This window comes from Mesoplodon bidens (assembly GCF_964165515.1).
Source record: "Mesoplodon bidens genome assembly, chromosome: X".
Classification (NCBI taxonomy): Eukaryota; Metazoa; Chordata; class Mammalia; order Artiodactyla; family Ziphiidae; genus Mesoplodon; species Mesoplodon bidens.
In genome coordinates this window covers 108,521,839-108,543,625 of record NC_138163.1, presented here as the reverse complement: position 1 = coordinate 108,543,625, position 21,787 = coordinate 108,521,839, and the positions used below count along the sequence as shown (strand labels likewise).

The 21,787-nt window shown below is 37.9% G+C and overlaps 1 protein-coding gene across 1 annotated transcript in view; it reads left to right on the top strand.

The window, feature by feature from the left end:
- The window catches only part of CFAP47 (cilia and flagella associated protein 47), a gene marked incomplete at both ends in the record, with an annotated part of 276,077 nt that overhangs the window by 56,350 nt on the left and 197,940 nt on the right, over positions 1–21,787 (top strand). The window contains 4 exon segments of the mRNA XM_081223108.1: positions 3,487–3,519; positions 3,521–3,604; positions 3,608–3,647; positions 20,415–20,610. Of these exon segments, the coding sequence (XP_081079234.1) occupies positions 3,487–3,519; positions 3,521–3,604; positions 3,608–3,647; positions 20,415–20,610 (353 nt within the window).

The window sequence follows — 21,787 nt, the reverse complement described above, 5'->3', positions numbered from 1 at the left end:
TTGGAGAAACTATTTTTCCCTTTCCACACTCTGTGATTTGGAAGTGAGTCATCTATTTCAGCCCAGACTCAAGGGGTAGGGGACAAGCTCCACCTTCTGGAGGGGATATTTACATATATTATTTGGAATTTTTCTGTAAGAAAGGTTATTTCTTCTCTCCATTTATTTATTTATTTAGTTAGTTAGTTACTTAATATATCACTGTGACCTCACATATATTTATTCCATACTTTTAGTTTTAATCCAATGTTACATTTTTTATTTTGTTGCTAAAACTGTTCCAGCTTTGGCCATAAGGACCTCTTTTAGATTGGCCCTTTGATATAGTCCCTTCTTTATGATTTTAAAGCATTCTCTTACTTCCTTTGCTACAAAATGGTCCAGGGTCACTTTTTTTTTTTTTAACATCTTTATTAGAGTATGATTGCTTTACAATGGTGTGTTAGTTTCTACTGTATCACAAAGTGAATCAGCTATACGTATACATATATGCCCATATCCCCTCCCTCTTGCGTCTCCCTCCCACCCTCCCTATCCCACCCCTCTAGGTGGTCACAAATCACCGAGCTGATCTCCCTGTGCTACGCAGCTGCTTCCCACTAGCTATCTATTTTACATTTGATAGTGTATATAAGTCCATGCCACTCTCTCACTTCGGCCCAGCTTACACTTCACCCTCCCCATGTCCTCAAGTCCATTCTCTATGTGTGCATCTTTATTCCTGTCCTGTCCCTAGGTTCTATAAAACATTTTTTTTCTTAGATTCCATATATATGTGTTAGCATACAGTATTTGTTTTTCTCTTTCTGACTTACTTCACTCTGTATGACAGACTCTAGGTCCATCCACCTCACTACAAATTACTCAATTTCGTTTCTTTTTATGGCTGAGTAATATTCCATTGTATATATGTGCCACATCTTCTTTATCCATTCATCTGTCAGTGGACACTTAGATTGCTTACATGCCCTGGCTATTGTAAATGGAGCTGCAGTGAACATTGTGGTACATGACTCTTTGAATTATGGTTTTCTCGCGCACCAGGAAACAAAGAGGGAAGAAAAAGTCTCTTGCCTCTTCGGCAGCTCCAGACTTTTTCCTGGACTCCCTCCCGGCTAGCCGTGGCGGAGTAGCCCCCTTCAGGCTGTGTTCACGCAGCCAACCCCAGTCCTCTCCCTGGGATCTGACCTCCGAAGCCTGAGCCTCAGCTCCCAGCCCCCTCCCGACCCAGCGGGTGAGCAGACAAGCCTCTCGGGCTGGTGATTGCTGGTCGGCACTGGTCCTCTGTGCAGGAATCTCTCCGCTTTGCCCTCTGCACCCCTGTTGCTGTGCTCTCCTCCGTGGCTCTGAAGCATCCCTCCTTCGCCACCCACAGTCTCCGCCCACGAAGGGACTTTCTAGTGTGTGGAAACCTTTCCTCCTTCACAGCTCCCTCCCACTGGTGCAGGTCCCATCCCTATTGTTTTGTCTCTGTTTTTCCTTTTTTCTTTTACCCTACCCAGGTACATGGGGAGTTTCTTGCCTTTGGGGAAGTCTGAGATCTTCTGCCTGCGTTCAGTGTGTGTTCTGTAGGAGTTGTTCCACATGTAGATGTGTTTTTGATGTATTTGTGGGGAGGATGGTGATCTCCCCGTCTTATTCCTCTGCCATCTTGAAGATCTCCCTCCCAGGGTGACTTTTATTTTAGTTGTTCCAGCTCTTGAGTCAACATTTTCTCGAAGAAACCTCATTATCTTTTACAGGAGAATGGTATTTAGAAACCAAGATCTGTACACTAGGTGTGCTAGCGGCTACTGTGGTGTCACGTGTTCTAGGCCCTTTTGGCAAATAGAGCCAGGAAGTATTTGTATGTGTACTAATCCATGAGTACACATATATTTGTAATTATCTATCTGTCTATCTACCTGTCTATCATCTATTTATATCTGTCTTTTCCTATTTGTCTATCTAAACATGAATTCAAACTGATAACTCTGACTGTAATCCAGCACCACAAGGTTCATTTCAGTCTTTCTCCCTTGTTCATTTTTAACTCTGACAGTGAGAAATCTGACTCTCTTGTTTATAATATATTTACATATTTTTTAACCCTGGTAGACTTAGTAAAGAAGTTTCAGAATTTTTAACCTGTACCCTTTTAGAATTCTTAACATATTTTCCAACTAGGGTACAGTGTTTATAAAGAGTATCTTTTTGTCTTTAGCTTTATAGTTTCCAGTCAAAACACAGTTTTCCAGAATTATTTAGGACACTCCTTACCACCCACACTACCTTTGGTGAGGTTATTTCCTACATTTGCGATATAGCTTGTCACAGTCTACAGTCCATGCTGGGATCCCCAGCATCTTGGTTGATTGTTTTTAATTTACATACCTTTAAGTTCACTCTTTGCAGTATACAGTTGTATGAGATTTTAAAAATGTATAGAATCATTTATTTACTACTTCAGTGCCATACAGAACAGTTTCATTACACTAAAAATTATCTGTATAACCCCTTAGCAATCACCTACTTCTCTTTCCACTGACACTTGGCAACAATTGATTTTTTTTCCCACCCACAAAATTGTGCATTTCCAGAATGACAGGTAATTTAATTATACAGTATGTAGAAATTTGGGTCTGGCATCTTTCACTTAACAAAATATATTTAATCTTCACTTATGTTTTTGCATGAATTAATATTTTTTTTTTTTTTTTTTTTTTTTTTTTTTTTTTTTTTTTGCGGTAGGCGGGCCTCTCACTGTTGTGGCCTCTCCCCTTGCAGAGCACAGGCTCCGGATGCGCAGGCTCAGCAGCCATGGCTCACGGGCCTAGCCGCTCTGCGGCATGTGGGATCTTCCCAGACCGGGGCACGAACCCGTGTCCCCTGCATCGGCAGGCGGACTCTCAACCACTGCGCCACCAGGGAAGCCCATGAATTAATATTTTACTTATTTTGTCACTGAATTTTATCCCATTGTATGGATGTACCACAGTTTGTTTATACATTCATTTGTCAATGGAAATCTTGTTTGTTTCTACTTCCATTGCTTGGTGATTATGAACAAAGCTATTATAAACATTCACATACAGATTTTTGTGTGAGCATAAATTTTCAATTTAAAAAAATACCTAAGAGTAGGATTACTGGGTCACTTGGTAGACATATGTTTAACATTATAAGAAGCTGTCAAACTGTCTTCCAAAGTGACTGCACCAATTTGCATTCTCACCATCATGAATGAAGGTTCTTGTTACTCTGCGTCCTTGATAACTAGCATAGCTCCTTTGAGTACTTTTCATAGTTGTTGACAGGCTTCGAACATATTTGCATACCCCTTTGTTTGCCTAACATCACTTTTAAAACATTTTATCTATGATTACCACATTTAATTGCTTGACTTTGTGCCTAGGACTATCAAGTTGCTATAGCAATACAAACTAAATTTATATTGCATGTTATAATCTTTATAAATCTCTTCTTTTATTTTTTATGTGTGAACAGGATCTTGTTTTACGTAATACTTCAAAAAAAAGATGAAGAGTGGAATTTCGATATTAGTAATACTGGTAAACTTTTCGAAGATGGCATATTCAAATTTAGCATACTCAGTAGGACTCTGTGACCAATTGAAGAGTGTAATGTTTCTATAAATTTCTATCCAGGTAAGTACTTTTTTCTGTATTTGTTGTTTCTATATCAGTTTATCCTTCACATATTTTATCAAGTATATAAAAGTTTAGATTATTTGTTATATGTTTTTAAAACAGTTTTAAGAAATTTCTTACTAAAATTTTGTGGTAACTGTCATTATAAATGACACCCAGTGATCCTTACCTCCTGGTATTCATGCTGTTATATAGTCCCCTCCCACATCAAATAGAGCTAATATATGACCCATGGGATATTATGGATATGATGGTGTGTGAGTTCTAAGGCTAGATCAGAAAAGGCACTGCAACATCTGACTTTTCCTCTTGGATTGCTTGCTTTGGGGAAAGCTGGCCAGGATGTCTGTTTATCTATATTTCCACTTTTCTGTTTTTTTTTTTAATTACAAAAAGTTTTTTGTACCTTTTAATAATTGGTATGGCAAATTTTCTTTCACTAAACATATATTTCAAACATTTTTGGCAATTCTTACACATTTGCTTTTCTAAATGAACTGTAGATTATTTTTTCCAGTTTCTAGAAAACGGCATGTAATTGAGTTTTTCCCTTCAAAGAATAACATGCTTTTACAGTAATTAAGGTGTCATTTTATATGCATCATTATATAAAGAACAAGAATATCTTTTCCCCACTAAATTATCTTGGTACCTTGTTGAAATGCAGTTGACCATAAACAGAGTTGTTTATTTCTCTTAACCTGGTCTTAGAGAATGGCTTGTGAAGTATTCCCTCCATTTCTGTTTTTGTGAAGATTAATATTAATTCTTCATGAAATGTTTAGTACATTTCACCAATGAAGTTGTTTGTGTTTTGGCTGTTCTATGTGGGAAGTCTTTTGATTCCTACTTCGATCCCTTTCTATGTCTATTCAGATTTTATATTTCTTCTTGAGTCAGTTTAAGTAATTTGTGTCTTTCTAGAAATTTGCACATTTCATCTAGGTTATCTAATTTGTTTGTATACAGCTGTACATTGTGTTTCCTTATAATCCTTCTATTAAATTTCTGAAAAGTTAGTATTATTTTCCCTTTTTTTTATTCATGACTTTTGTAATTTGAATCTTCTCTCTTTTTTCTTTCTTGGTCATTCTTGCTAACGGTTTTTAAAATTTGATAATGTTTTCAAAGACCAACTTTTGATTTTCTTAATTTTTCCCTATACTTTAATTAATTTCTGTTCTAATATTTATTATCTTCTCTCTTCTACTTTGTTTGGCTGTAATTTTTTTTCCCCCTTGTCTCTTATGGTGCAAGGTGTTAGGTATTGATTTGAAATATCTTTTAGATGGAGACATTTATAGCTATAAATTTCACTCTGAGCACTGCTTTAGGTGCATCCCATAAATTTTGATATGTTTTGTTTTCCTTTTAATCTACAATTATATTTAAAAATTTACTTTGCCATTTCTTTTTTTTTTTTTTCTTCACTCTGACGTTTGCTGGTCAACAGTGTGTCCTCAGTGGTATTATTCTGAGAACCCACAACTACTGAGCAAGGGGCTTGGGAGCAAGGGAGAAAACATTGTACAATGTATTCAGTTCTGTTCTCTCCATCTGGAGGTAGCCTACAGGTTGATTATATTTTAATACTTTTTACATAATATTAGAATGGCACACATTTTCATTGTTTTGATGGGAAGTTTCACTAATCTGGCAGCTATCGTGTTTACTCCTTGTATTTTTCCCTTTTAGTTCTATTCTTTTCAGATACAAAGATGAAGCGTTTAATACTAAACGTGGGGGAAAATAATCATTTTTGATCTATTTCTTCCTCCCACCCATTGCTTTTCTTTCAAAAATATTTTTGTATTTTCTTTTGCTTCTATTATCATGACAAATATTTTATCTGAGCTCTTCCTGCTGTCTTACATTGTTTGTCCTTAAATCATCTGAGATTTGCTCCCAAGAGCAAATTTATTTATTTTATGGCATTTGCTTCCAATAGCAATTTGTTACATTTATCCATTCCATGGTTAAACAGTTCTTATTAATGAGAGATTCCTTTTTTTTTTTTTTTGTGGTACATGGGCCTCTCACTGTTGTGGCCTCTGCTGTGCAGAGCACAGGCTCCGGACGCGCAAGCTCAGTGGCCATGGCTCACGGGCCTAGCTGCTCCGTGGCACGTGGGATCTTCCCGGACCGGGGCACGAACCCGTGTCCCCTGCATCGGCAGGCGGACTCTCAACCACTGTGCCACCAGGGAAGCCCAATGAGAGATTCTTAAATTTAATGTTTTGAAGGACTTAAGGATCCTCTCACAATTCAGACTATCTTAACTGTAAAAGTTAATTTATTTGACTCATCTAATGCAAAAACCTAGGAATAGATTTCCTGTCTTTAGGCATGGCTGGAACCAGGTGCTCTAAAGATTACCTGGTTTCTTTCTTATTTTTCAAATCTGCTAAATCATTATCAGAGTCATGTGGTCATTTAAAACAGGCTTCCATTCTCTCATGTGCAGATCTGTTGAAAAAGAGATTGCTTCATTCTCACTGGTTTGAACAAAGGCATTGGGCCTGGTTACATTGGTCTAGTGGGTGATATGCCTAGCAATAGGTATCATTTGAATTGCTGGACCTCACTCAAATATCCACTACAAAAGCTTCATCTTTCAGATTGTTATGACTTTTCTCATTGAAGATGTAGGCTTTCCAGCAGTCATCCAATAATTCTGGATAGGCTTTCTTTAAGTCCACAACTAGATGGAAGCTGCATCAGCAAAGGCTTGATTATACTATAATATACTATACACATAGTATACTATATACTATAATATACTGTACTATAATATTTGAGGAATAACACGTGTACATTATAGTATTCTGCTTTTTCGTTATGCTCTTATATTTTAGCATTTAATATGTCATAAATGTGTTTATAGTATTAATGATAATTGTAAGCTATTTTTAATTGGTAAAAATGGCCGACTACTTTGTTTCATCATGATGTATTCTATGGGAGTCTGAACAGTCTTTGGATTCAGACTTTTGAGAGTCAAATTTCAGAGTCAAACAAATTTCTGTTTGGTAAGCTCCCTAAATACCTGGCTGTCATCAGAAAAATGGACACAAAATTATTGGGATTAAATCACTAATTGAGATAGTGACTGAAAAGGATCAATGTGGTATGTATAATTTTCTGGCTTAGATTTTATGCATGCTTCCCAATGACCATTCCTCTACTTCGCATATATGAATTCTTCATAGTTTCCACTTTAAAACAAGTATAGATATCTAAGGTACAAATCTGAATCAGATCAAAAAGTTTATAATTTTAGAAGAATGTTCGTGGTTGAGTAAAGTGTACTTTTGCTGTTATTTGTGATCATCTGTCTTTGCAGTGTACTCTGTTTTGATTTTTATTGGATTTTTTTTAACACCTTTATTGGAGTATAATTGCTTTACAATGGTGTGTTAGTTTCTGCTTTATAACAAAGTGAATCAGTTATACATATACATATGTTCCCATATCTCTTCCCTCTTGTGTCTCCCTCCCTCCCACCCTCTCTATCCCACCCCTCTAGGTGGTCACAAAGCACCGAGCTGATCTTCCTGTGCTATGTGGCTGCTTCCCTCTAGCTATCTGTTTTACCTTTGGTAGTGTATATATGTCCATGCCACTCTCTCACTTTGTCACAGCTTACCCTTCCCCCACCACATATCCTCAAGTCCATTCTCTAGTAGGTCTGTGTCTTTATTCCTGTTTTGCCCCTAGGTTCTTCATGACCTTTTTTTTTTTTCTTAGATTCCATATATGTGTGTTAGCATACAGTATTTGTTTTTCTCTTTCTGACTTACTTCACTCTGTATGACAGACTCTAGGTCCATCCACCTCACTACAAATAACTCAATTTCGTTTCTTTTTATGGCTGAGTAATATTCCATTGTATATATGTGCCAAATCTTCTTTATCCATTCATCTGTTGATGGACAGTTAGGTTGCTTCCATACCCTGGCTATTTAAAACAGAGCTGCAATGAACATTTTGGTACATGACTCTTTTTGAATTATGGTTTTCTCAGGGTATATGCCCAGTAGTGGGATTGCTGGGTCATATGGTAGTTCTATTTTTAGATTTTTAAGGAACCTCCATATTGTTCTTCACAGTGGCTGTATCAATTTACATTCCCACCAACAGTGCAAGAGGGTTCCCTTTTCTCCACACCCTCTCCAGCATTTATTGTTTCTAGATTTTTTTGATGATGGCCATTCTGACCAGTGTGAGATGATATCTCACTGTAGTTTTGATTGTCATTTCTCTAATGATTAATGATGTTGAGCATTCTTTCAGTGTTGTGTTGGCAATCTGTATATCTTCTTTGGAGAAATGTCTATTTAGGTCTTCTGCCCATTTTTACATTGGGTTGTTTGTTTTTTTGACAGTGAGCTGCATGAGCTGCTTGTAAGTTTTGGAGATTAACCCTTTCTCAGTTGCTACATTTGCAAAGATGTTCTCCCATTCTGAGGGTTGTCTTTTGGTCTTGTTTATGGTTTCCTTTGCTGTGCAAACGTTTTTAAGTTTCATTCTGTCCCATTTGTTTATTTTTGTTTTTATTTCCATTGCTCTAGGAGGTGGGTCAAAAGGGATCTTGCTGTGATTTATGTCATAGAGTGTTCTGCCTATTTTTTCCTCTAAGAGTTTGATAGTGTCTTGCCTTACATTTAGGTCTTTAATCCATTTTGAGTTTATTTTTATGTATGGTGTTAGGGAGTGTTGTAATTTCATACTTTTTGCATGTACCTGTCCAGTTTTCCCAGCACCACTTATTGAAGAGGCTGTCTTTTCTCCACTGTGTATTCTTGCCTCCTTTATCAAAGATAAGGTGACCATATGTGCGTGGGTTTATCTCTGGGCTTTCTATCCTGTTCCATTGATCTTTATTTCTGTTTTTGAGCCCGTACCATACTGTCTTGATTACTGTAGCTTTGTAGTATAGTCTGAAGTCCAGGAGCCTGATTCCTTCAGCTCCATTTTTCGTTCCGAAGATTGCTTTGGCTGTTTCAGATCTTTTGTGTTTCCATACAAATTGTGAAATTTTTTGTTCTAGTTCTGTGAAAAATGCCAGTGGTAGTTTTTTTTTTTTTTTTTTTTTTTTTTTTGCAGTATGTGGGCCTCTCACTGTTGTGGCCTCTCCCGTTGCGGAGCACAGGCTCCGGACGCACAGGCCCAGCGGCCATGGCTCACGGGCCCAGCCGCTCCGCGGCATGTGGGATCTTCCCGGACCGGGGCACGAACCCGTGTCCCCTGCATCGGCAGGCGGACTCTCAACCACTGCGCCACCAGGGAAGCCCCTCAGTGGTAGTTTGATAGGGATTGCATTGAATCTGTAGAGTGCTTTGGGTAGTAGAGTCATTTTCACAATGTTGATTCTTCCAATCCAAGAACATGGTATATCTTTCCATCTATTTGTATCATCTTTAATTTCTTTCATCAGTGTCTTATAATTTTCTGCATACAGGTCTTTTGTCTTCTTAGGTAGGTTTATTCCTAGATATTTTATTCTTTTTGTTGCAATGGTAAATGGTAGTGTTTTCTTAATTTCACTTTCAGATTTTTCATCATTAGTGTATAGGAATGCCAGAGATTTCTGTGCATTTATTTTGTATCCTGCTACTTTACCAAATTCATTGATTAGCTCTAGTAGTTTTCTGGTAGCATCTTTAGGATTCTCTATGTAGAGTATCATGTCACTTGCAAACAGTGGTGGCTTTACTTATTCTTTTCCAATTTGGATTCCTTTTATTTCTTTTCCTTCTCTGATTACTGTGGCGAAGACTTCCAAAACTATGTTGAATAATAGTGGTGACAGTGGGTAACCTTGTCTTGTTCCTTATCTTAGTGGATAGGTTTCAGTTTTTCACCACTGAGGATGATGTTGGCTGTGCATTTGTCATATATGGCCTTTACTATGTTGAGGAAAGTTCCCTCTATGCCTACTTTCTGCAGGGTTTTTATCATAAATGGGTGTTGAATTTTGTCCAAAGCTTTCTCTGCATCGATTGAGATGATCATATGGTTTTTCTCCTTCATTTTGTTAATATGGTGTATCACATTGATTGATTTGCGTATATTGAAGAATCCTTGCTTTCCTGGAATAAACCCCACTTGATCATGGTGTATGATCCTTTTAATGTGCTGTTGGATTCTGTTTGCTAGTATTTTGTTGAGGATTTTTGCATCTATGTTCATCAGTGATATTGGGCTGTAGTTTTCTTTCTTTGTGACATCCTTGTCTGGTTTTGGTATCAGGGTGATGGTGCCTTGTAAAATGAGTTTGGGAGTGCTCCTCCCTCTGCTATATTTTGGGCGAGTTTCAGAAGGATAGGCGTTAGCTCTTCTCTTTATGTTTGATAGAATTCGCCTCTGAAGCCATCTGGTCCTGGACTTTTGTTTGTTGGAAGATTTTTAATCACAGTTTCAATTTCAGTGCTTTGATTGGTCTGTTCATATTTTCTATGTCTTCCTGGTTCAGTCTCCCCAGGTTGTGCATTTGTAAGAATTTGTCCATTTCTTCCAGGTTGTCCATTTTATTGGCATACACTTGTTTGTAGTAATCTCTCATGATCCTTTTTATTTCTGCAGTGTCAGTTGTTACTTCTTTTTCATTTCTGATTCTGTTGATTTGAGTCTTCTCGCTTTTTTTCTTGATGAGTGTGGCTAATGATTTTATCAATTTTGTTTATCTTCTTAAAGAACTAGCTTTTGGTTTTACTGATCTTTGCTATTGTTTCCTTCATTTCTTTTTCATTTATTTCTGATCTGATCTTTATGATTTCTTTCCTTCTGCTATCTTTGGGGTTTTTTTGTTCTTCTTTCTCTAATGGCTTTAGGTGCAATGTTAGGTTGTTTATTCGAGAAGTTTCCTGTTTCTTAAGGTAGGATTGTATTGCTATAAACTTCCCTCTTAGAACTGCTTTTGCTACATTCCATAGGTTTTGGGTTGTCGTGTCTCCATTGTCATTTGTTTCTAGGTATTTTTTGATTTCCTCTTTGATTTCTTCAGTGATCACTTGGTTATTAAGTAGTGTATTGTTTAGCCTCCATGTATTTGTATTTTTTATAGATCTTTTCCTGTAATTGATATCTAGTCTCATAGCGTTGTGGTCGGAAAAGATATTTGATATGATTTCAATTTTCTTAAATTTATGATCTATCCTGGAGAATGTTCCATGAGCACTTGAGAAAAATGTGTATTCTGTTGTTTTTGGATGGAATGTCCTGTAAATATCAATTAAGTTCATCTTCTTTAATGTGTCATTTAAAGCTTGTGTTTCCTTGTTTATTTTCATTTTGGATGATCTGTCCATTGGTGAAAGCGGGGTGTTAAAGTCCCCTACTATGATTGTGTTACTGTCGATTTCCCCTTTTATGGCTGTTAGTATTTGCCTTATGTATTGAGGTGCTCCTATGTTGGGTGCATAAATATTTACAATTGTTATATCTTCTTCTTGGATTGATCCGTTGATCATTATGTAGTATCCTTGTCTCTTGTAATAGTCTTTATTTTAAAGTCTATTTTGTTTGATATGAGAATTGCTTCTCCAGCTTTCTTTTGATTTCCATTTGCATGGAGTATGTTTTTCCATCCCCTCACTTTCAGTCTGTATGTGTCCCTAGGTCTAAAGTGGGTCTCTTGTAGACAGCATATATACGGGCCTTGTTTTTGTATCCGTTCAGCCAGTCTGTGTCTTTTGGTGGGAGCATTTAATACATTTACATTTAAGGTAAGTATCAATATGTATATTCCTATTCCCATTTTCTTAATTGTTTTGGGTTTGTTATTGTAGGTCTTTTTCTTCTTTTGTGATTCCTGCCTAGAGAAGTTCCTTTAGCATTTGTTGTAAAGCTGGTTTGGTGGTGCTGAACTCTCTTAGCTTTTGCTTGTCTGTGAAGGTTTTAATTTCTCCATCAAATCTGAATGAGATCCTTGCTGGGTAGAATAATCTTGGTTGTAGGGTTTTCTCCTTCATCACTTTAAATATGTCTTGCCACTCCCTTCTGGCTTGCAGAGTTTCTGCTGAAAGATCAGCTGTTAGCCTTATGGAGATTCCCTTGTGTGTTATTTGTTGTTTTTCCCTTGCTGCTTTTAATATGTTTTCTTTGTATTTAATTTTTGACAGTTTGATTAATACGTGTCTTGGCGTGTTTCTCCTTGGATTTATCCCGTATGGGACTCTGTGCTTCCTGGACTTGATTAACTATTTCCTTTCCCATATTAGAGAAGTTTTCAACTATAATCTATTCAAATATTTTCTCAGTCTCTTTCTCTTCTTCTTCTGGGACCCCTATAATTCGAATGTTGGTGCGTTTAATGTTGTCCCAGAGGTCTCTGAGACTGTCCTCAGTTGTTTTCATTCTTTTTTCTTTCTTCTGCTCTGCAGTAGTTATTTCCACTATTTTACCTTCCAGGTCACTTATCCGTTCTTCTGCCTCAGTTATTCTGCTATTGATCCCTTCTAGAAAACGTTTAATTTCATTTATTGCATAGTTCATCATTGTTTGTTTGCTCTTTAGTTCTTGTAAGTCCTTGTTAAACGTTTCTTGTATTTTCTCTATTTCCAAGATTTTGGATCATCTTTACTATCATTATTCTGAATTCTTTTTCTGGTAGACTGCCTATTTCCTCTTCATTTGTTAGGTCTGGTGGGTTTTTATCTTGTTCCTTCATCTGCTGTGTGTTTTTCTGTCTTCTCATTTTGCTTAACTTACTGTTATTGGGGTCTCCTTTTCACAGGCTGCAGGTTCATAGTTCCCGTTGTCTTTGGTGTCTGTCCCCAGTGGCTAAAGTTGCTTCAGGATGGGGTTAAAGGAGCAGCTGATTCAGGGGCTCTGGCTCACTCAAGCTGGCGGGAGGGAGGGGTACGGATGCGGGGCGAGCCTGCGGTGGCAGAGGCCGGCGTGACGTTGCACCAGCCTGAGGCGCGCCGTGTGTTCTCCCGGGTAAGTTGTCCCTGGATTAAGGGACCCTGGCAGTGGCGGGCTGCCCAGGCTCCCGGGAGGGGAGGTGTGGAGAGTGACCTGTGCTCGCACACAGGCTTCTTGGTGGCGGCGGCAGCAGCCTTAGCGTCTCATGCCCGTCTCTGGGGTCCGCGCTGTTAGCCACGGCTAGCGCCCGTCTCTGGAGCTCCTTTAAGCAGCTCTCTTAATCCCCTCTCCTCACGCGCCAGGAAACAAAGAGGCAAGGAAAAGTCTCTTGCCTCTTCAGCAGCTCCCGACTTTTTCCTGGACTCCCTCCCGTCTAGCCATGGCGCACTAGCCCCTTCAGGCTGTGTTCACGCAGCCAACCCCAGTCCTCTCCCTGCGATCCGACCGAAGCCCGAGCCTCAGCTCCCAGCCCCGCCCGCCCCGGCGGGTGAGCAGACAAGCCTTTCGGGCTGGTGAGTGCCGGTCGGCACCGATGCTCTGTGCGGAAATCTCTCCGGTTTGCCCTTTGCACCCCTGTTGCTGTGCTTTCCTCCACGGCTCCGAAGCTTCCCCCCTCCGCCACCCGCAGTCTCCGCCCGCGAAGGGGCTTCCTAGTGTGTGGATACCTTTCCTCCTTCACGGCTCCCTCCCACTGGTGCAGGTCCCATCCCTATCCTTTTGTCTCTGTTTATTCTTTTTTCTTTTGCCCTACCCAGGTACGTGGGGAGTTTCTTGCCTTTTGGGAGGTCTGAGGTCTTCGGTCTTCGGTCTTCTGCCAGCGTTCAGTAGGTGTTCTATAGGAGAGTTCCACATGTAGATGTATTTCTGAGGTATCTCTGGGAAGGAAGGTGATCTCCGCGTCTTACTGTTCCGCTATCTTGAAGCTCCTCCTGCCATTTCTTAAGAATTCGTTTTTTGGGAGTGTGTTGTTTAATTTTCACGTATTTGAGAATTTCCCAAATTTCACTTTATTATTGATTTCTATTTTTATTCCATTGTTGTTGCAGAACATACTTTGTATGGTTTCTGTCATTTTTAATATATTGAGGCTTACCTTACACACTAAAGTATGGTCTACCCGGGAGAATGTTCCACATGCCCTTGAGAAGTGTATGTATTTTGCTCTTGTTGGGTGGAATGTTCCATAGATGTGTGTTAGGTGTAGTTCATTTACAGTATTGTTTAAGTCTGTTATTTCTTTAGTGATTCTACCTACTTGACTTACCCACAATTGGGAGTGGAGTATTGAAGCTTTATAGGGTTATTATTTATTTATTTGTGCTTTCAGTTCTGCCAGGTTTTCGTCATGTACTTTGTGGCTCTGTTAAGTGCATATTTGATTAAAATTGTTATATCTTCTTTATGATTTGTCCTCTTATCCGTACATATAATGTCCTTATTTATCTATAGTAGCAATTTTTTTCTTAATATTTATATTTTTCTAAATTTATCATAGCCACCACAGCTCTTGTTTAGTTATTATTTGCCTGTATATCCTTTCTCTATTCTTTTACTTTCAACTGAATTGTGTTTCTGAATCTAAACGTGTCTCCTGTAGATTACATGAATTTGGATTATTTTTTAAAGTTTATTTTACTTATCTCAGCCTTTTCATTGCTGTACTGAATTATTTTATATTTACTGATTAATTACTAATGAAGTTAAGGAAAGATTTATATCTGTCTTTTTACTTACATTTAACTTCCCTTGTTGTTTCTTTCATAATAAAATTCTGAGGTATTTTCTTAGTGACTTCCCTGGAAAATACTAGTAACATGTTACTTTTTTAAATGTAATTGAGAATAATAGCAAGTTCATTTCAACAGTATGCAAAAACTTTGTTCCAATATAGCATCCCCTTCCTTTGCACTATTATTGTCATGCAAATTACATCTTTGCACAATATAATCACATCAACACAGTTTTATACTACTTTCTTATACTTTTTTTCTGTGTAGTTTTAAGGGTTTTTTTCCTTTTATTGAAGTTTAGTTGTACAATATTATATAAGTTACAGGCATATAATATAATGATTCACAATTTTTAAAGGTATACACCATTTATAGTTATTATAAAATATTGGCTATATTCCCCATACTGTACAATATATCCTTGTAGCTTATTTTATACCTAATAATTTGTACTTTTTAATCCCCTACTCCTATATTGCCCCTGCCCCCCTCACCACTGGTAACCACTAGTTTGTCTCTGTATCTGTGAGTCTGCTTCTTTTTTGTTATATTCACTAATTCGTTGTATTTTTTTTTCAGATTCCACATATGAATGATATCATACAGTATTTGTCTTTCTCCATCTGACTTATATAACTTAGCATAATGCCCTTGAAGTAAATCCATGTTGCTGCAGCCACTGTGGAAAACAGTATGGAGGTTTCTCAAAAAACTAAAAACAGAACTGCCACATGACCCAGCAGTTCTACTCCTGAGTATACATGCGAAAAAAATAAAAAACACTAATTTGAAAAGATACATGCACCCAAATGTTTGTAGCAGCATTATTTACAATTGCCAAGATATGGAAGCACCCTAAATGTTCATCAACAGATGAATGGATAAAGATGTGGTGTATATATATATATATATATATAATGGAATACTACTCAGCCATAAAAAGAAAAGAAATTTTGCCATTTGCAGCACCATGGATGGACTTGGAGGGCATTATGCTAAGTGAAATAAGTATGCATTTAAAAAAAATCAGATAATCAAGAAAAATAAAAACAAAACTACTTTTATATTATCATTTATATTTACTCATATATTTACCTTTACCTCTTTCTTTCTTTCTGTGATCCAGTTTACTGTCTAGTATCCTTTTATTTCAGTTTCACGGGCTTCCTTTAGTATTTCTTCTAGAAAAGGTCTGCTGGTGATGAAGTCTATCAGTTTTTGTTTATCTGGGAATGTCCTAATTCCTTCCTCATTTCTGAAGGATAATTTTGTTGGATATAGAATTCTTGGTTGACAGTCTTTTTCTTTCAGTACTTTAAATATGTCTTCATACTGCATTCAGGCCTTCATGGTTTTTGATAAGTCAGCTGTTCACATTATTGAAGATCCCATATATATAATGAGTCACTTTTCTTTTTCTGCTTTGAAGACTCTTTCCTTTGGTTTTTGGCCATTTGACAAATATGTCTGAGAGTAGATCTCTTTGAATTTGTTACATGCAATTCATTGAAATTTTTACATGTTTCGGTTAATGGTTTTCATCAAATTTTGTATGGTTTTGGCCATTATTTCTTCAAATAGTCTTTCTGCCCTCTCTTTCTCTATCTCTGGGATTCTTGTTTTGTGTATATTGGTTTACTTGATGTTGTCCTATAGATCTTTGAGGCTCTGTTCAGTTTTCTTCATTCTGTTTTCTTCTGTTCCTCACACTGGAGGAACTCAACTTACATTTTTTTCATGTTGGCTGATTCTTTCTTTAGTCAGTTTAGATCTACTGGTGAAACCATGTTGAATGAATTTTTCATTTCATTTACTGTACATCAACTCCGCAATTTATGTATAATATATATTTATATATAAATGTGTGTGTGTGTATGTGCAATGTTTGAACTTTCTCAGGGACAGGTTCTACTGACAATCTTTTTTCCTGTGTATAGATCATTCACTGTTGGTCTTTCGTGTGTCTCAAAATTTTATTTTTGAAAGTGGGGCATTATAAGTAATGTAATATGGCTACCATGGAAATGAGAACTTCACTTCCACTCAGTAGTTGTTGCAATTTTTGGTTTGTTGTTATTATTGTTACTGTTTGTTTGTTTAATGACATTACAGAACTAATTCTGTAAGATTTGTATTATTTTCCTTATGTGTCCACTGAACTCTCAATTTAGTGCTCATCTAATGATTAAACAGTGATTTCCTTAAATGCTTTAAATCAATAAGTTGCCCATACTTTGCTGAGGGATTCTGTGCTTGTGTTGGGGCATGTCATTGATGGATGAATGGACAAAGAAGATATGGTATATCCTTACAATGGAATATTATTCATCGTTAAAAAAGGGGACTTCCCTGTCTGTCCAGTGGTTAAGACTCCACGCTTCCACTGCAGAGGTTGTGTGTTGGATCCCTGTTGGGGGAACTAAGATCCCACATGCTGCAGGGCACAGCCAAAAAAAAAAAAAAAGGAAATCCTGTAATGTGTGACATGTTTGAATCTTGAGAACACTATGCTAAGTGAAATAAGCCAGTCACAGAAAGACAAATACTGTGTGATTCTACTTATGTGAGATATTAAATTAGTCAAACTAATAGAAACAAGGAAAAGAATGGTGCTTTTCAGGGGCTAGGGAAGGGGGAAATGGAGAGTTGCTAATCAGTGGGTATAAAGTTTCAGTTATGCAAGACGAATAAGTTCTAGCAATCTGCTGTACAACATTGTGTCTACATATAAAAATACTGTAATATACCCCTAAAATCTTTTAAAATGGTAGATCTCGTATTAAGTGTTCTTATCACAATAATTTTTTTTAAATGTGGGGATAAGAGGTATCTCTCTGCATCTATACATTTCAAATAACTAAAAAATTCCTCTAGTCTTTTTTTTTTTTAATCAGAAAACTGTTAGGACAAGTTAGTCTCCTTTTGGACAAGTTACAATGGTAGCATTTTGATTTTTGACTGAAAGTCTGTTTTTCTGTCCACCCCTGGCCCCAGAACGAATCCCTTTGTCCTAAATCTGATCCATTTTCTAACTTTTTTACACACCCCCCACTTATGTGCAAACCATGATTCCAGTGATCTTATTAACATAACTTCTCACCCCCAGGTCACAGGGCTTTGGAAGGACAGCGTAATAAGCAGCACAGAAAGCAACTTGTTTACTTTTCCCAGCCTCTTGAGAGATGTGGGTCTCTAATTGACTTAAGATTTCTTTTAATCACACCTAGTGAGATCTTGTCCTTGTTCTTTGTGCTATCCTGTAGCATCTGCCGTTTTATTCTAGCAGGCATTGGTGATTGATTACACTTCTGTTCTGCCATTTTCTCTTCTTGTAATCTGACTGTGGTATAAGCCTTTTATTTCAAACCATGGTCAGGGCTTTTATGTCTCCTATTTCCTTTGCCTTGTAGATGGAACCTTTGCCATCAATATCACTTAAAATGGGGCAAATATATTTTATCTCCACTTTGGGTAGACCCTGTTATACTGCTAACCAAGCAGGGCTCCTTTATACTGTCAGGGCTTTCAAGCGTTTGAGTGAGGTGGGTTTTAGTTTTCACTCCCCCTTTATTGCTCTTCCTTGGACTGCCACAGGGATAGAGGCAGGGCTGTGATAGTATGTGTTATCCACACTGGTATGTAGGCAAATCATCAATCCCTTCTGAATCTTAACCTCTGTTCTTGAATCTAATTTGTGTGGCTAGACTCTCACTCCCCTTGGATAAGATTGTTCTTAGTTACGTAAATACCCTCAATGTTTCCTGAGCCTGACACCCAGGATGCGCATATCTTAGAAGATTCTCAACATGAGAATCCGTGCTACATTAAAACATAGAATTTTTCAGATAATGAGCTTTAGTAAGTGAAGGTATGGCAACTAGCTTTTTTAAGCAGACAGGAGCAAAGGAACAGCAGGAAGCTACTTGTAAAAACATCTATGCACTTTTTTTTTTCTGTCTTTGAGAAAGTCTATACTACTATTTGTCTCTAATTGAAAGCATCTGCTTAAGTACCTTTATAGTTTATATACTATAACTAAAGCATACCAAATGTCATTTCCAGACTATTTTTCTACTTAAAAGGGTGTTATAGTAACTTACCTGTTTTTCTTCCTAATTATTCTTACTTATGAAGCAATGTTAGGATTACAGGCTCTTGTATATGCTATTTGGGCCTATTCAGATTCCCATTACTGGGCTTTTCCATCCCTCTCTCAGTTGTGGGTGTTGGTTCCTGGCAGGTTATGTTTGTCCCTTTCTCCAGGGGATTGCCCTTGGCTGGAGGAAGATACCTCATGAAGAGATACCAAGGAGATTAAGTCTAACCACCACTACTACCTCAGGTGACCCAACCCACTCCCTCCCACCCCCTCCCCCTGCTCTGTCTGACATCCCAGAGCTCCCTATGGAATCAGGTTGAATCTGGATTCTAAAACTACAGCTTCTCATAGCTTCTTGCCCTGCCCTGTTCTGCTTCCCTCCTTTACCCACAGGTTCCTCCTGAGAGCACTCCCTCAGTAAATCACTTGCATTGGGATCTCTCGGACACTACTATGTTTTACACATGTGGCAATCTAATAAAATACCCGCGGCTAGCTATGTTAACAATAGAAAAGGCAGGTTAAGAACCTATTACTGCTTTTAAGCTTTTTAGAGAGTTCATTGAGCTGTGTGTGTTCGCTTTCTCCATAATATTCTGTTAGCACGGTATTGCATTAAATCTATGTCCAGCATATCTCTTAGCCTGGCCTTGTATATGCACTTTCGATTTATGTGTGAAAGACAGTACATAGGATACTGTGATTAGTAGATTTTTTAAATGTTTCATCTTTTATTACCTCTGTTTAGAACTCTGAAAAGATGATAGAAAACATCAAATATTCCCTGCATTCTGAAGTTTACTTTATAAAAATTATTAGGTTTCATTATATATTTGTTCGTATTTCTTCTTAGTTTCTAATGTGTCTGGTCCTAAAAGAAATAGTATAAAAGGTAGTCCAGCTAAAACCACCACCTGTATTTCTATACAGAGCTTCTCCTTTATGTCCTTATCAACATTTATATCCAGATGAAATGGACTGAATCATCTAGAAGGAAATAAGAAACATTTCCATTTGCCTTTTCCTTCAGTATGGGGCTGAGCCCAAGCAGTCAAACCTATAAGTTCCTTCCTTAGGATCTCATCCTAACTCTTAAAAAAAAATTAAACATGCCTATAACACCTTTATATAACTTACATCTCAGATGAGAGAGAAGGCATACCTGAGCTTAAAAACATGTGTTACTGAATCCCCAGTAGTCTTAGGTTACGCAAGGAACCCCCTTCTCCATTATCCCAGAAACCTTTAACACTTCTAAAACCCAGGAATAATCTCAAAGCAATCCATTCAAAACTCAGAATTCAGTAAGTTTTTGATTTCTAAAATATAACCTTGAATTCATACTCATGAGATCACATTTTTCTGCCTATGAGACTTATGTTTGGGGATTTGGGTCTTAAAAGGCATTGGCAACTGGCTCTGATGGCACCTGTTGTCCAAGAGCAGCCTGCTGCTTCTGTGCTGAGCCTTTTTCTCCTACAGAAACTGCCTTTCCTCCTGTGAGTTGCCATGTGGCAATTTCCTGTCTTTTCCTACCAGGTGAAATTGGCCAGTCGACCCTGACAGCCTTACATAAACCTAAAAATCTGCAAGAAAGCATATTCCTTTCCTCTCAGCATATCCATTTCTCAGTATTCCCTGAGATCTTTATGGCAGTTATTTGACCTCATCTTCATGCTGCATATACTAAAGGGATGGGCAGCTCCTGTTAAGTCATGGAAAACAATTAAAAAAAGAAGTCCTGTTGAATAAAAGATAAAAAGAAGTCCTATTGTACTGTTTCCCCAAGGTATATGTATTTTCCCATAATAATGAATATCTACTGTAAGGAGACGTACTCTATTTCTAGACAGAGTGCACTTTAAAAGATTTTTATATCAATGACACCTCATTACAAGTCTTAAGTTCCTTGGCAGGATAAATCCAGTTTCTGGGTAATCTGTTCTGCTCCATTGAGCCGTAACTTCATAGTACATCTTAATATTTAGTAAGGTTTAAATTATGTAAATGTTTTTTGGTGTGTGTGAACTAATCTAAAATACTTAAAAAATGTTTTTCTTTCATTAGAGCAGCCTAGAAAATACACAGCTGATATTCCTATATATTTAAATGATAATCCAGTTTGCTATCGAATGTTATGTCTGGTTGGAGAGGTAAAATTACTGAAGTTATTGTTTGACCCTCCTTTCATAATTTTTAATCCTGTTCCTTTGGATGTAACAACTATGCTGGATGTCAACATTTTACCTCAAAACTATTTCAGGTAGTTGCCTAATGTGAATTGACCACATTTTCTTTAGGTGCTTTTTTCTTTCTGTCTGTGTTATATGAGTCATGAACAATGTCTGACTTGCTTCTATAGTTGGAGTGAACTACTGAAATATTTAACTGTACATTTAAATTAAAAATACCCCCCAAAAGCCCATTTAATTGTCTCACCATTAGTCGTTTAATTTTCTGGTAAAAATTTTTGGTATATCTCTTTTTGTGGTATGAGAAGCAAGCTTAAAAACTCAGTGTATAGTTTTCTTTTGCTGTATGACAAATTACCACAGACTTAGTGCCTTAAAACATGAATTTGTTCTCCCAGTTTATTTGGGGGGGTAGGTGGTGGGTGGGTCAGGAGTCCAGGTTAGTGTAGTGTCCACTGCTCAAGGTCTCAGTAGGCAGAGCTCAAGGTGTGGGCTATAGCAGCAGTCTCATCTGAGGCTTAGTTCTCCTCCATGCTTTCTGGTTGTTGGCAGAACTAATCCTTGTAATTGTAGGACTCAGACATCGTTTTTTTGCTGGCTGTTGGCTCGGACAACTCTCAGCTCTTAGAGGCCACCCTCACATCCTAGACATGTGGTCCCCTCCTCACAACATGGCATTTAACTCATTCAAAGCCAGAAGTACACCATCTCTCTGACTTTTCTCTCTCACATGATTAAATTGGATCTGGCCCTGATTATCTCCCTTTGCTTACTCAAATTCCATTGACTAGGGACCTTCATTACCTATGGAAAGTTCCTTTACTATTGCCATATAGCATAACTTAATTACCAAAGTGATGTCTCATCATATTTATAGATCCTGCCACCCAAGGAGTGGGAACTATGCAGTTTGTACACTAAGGAACAGGACTCTTGGTGGCCATCACAGAATTCTGCCTATCATGTGCACACACTATAGAGAATGCAATCTGTTTTCTTTTCTTTTTTTTTTTTTTTTTGCGGTATGTGGGCCTCTCACTGTTGTGGCCTCTCCCGTTGGGGAGCACAGGCTCCGGACACGCAGGCCCAACGGCCATGGCTCACGGGCCCAGCCGCTCCGCGGCATGTGGGATTTTCCCAGACAGGGGCACGAACCCGTGTCCCCTGCATCGGCAGGCGGACTCTCAACCACTGCGCCACCAGGGAAGCCCTGTTTTCATTTTTTTTAAAATTTATGAACAGCGCAAA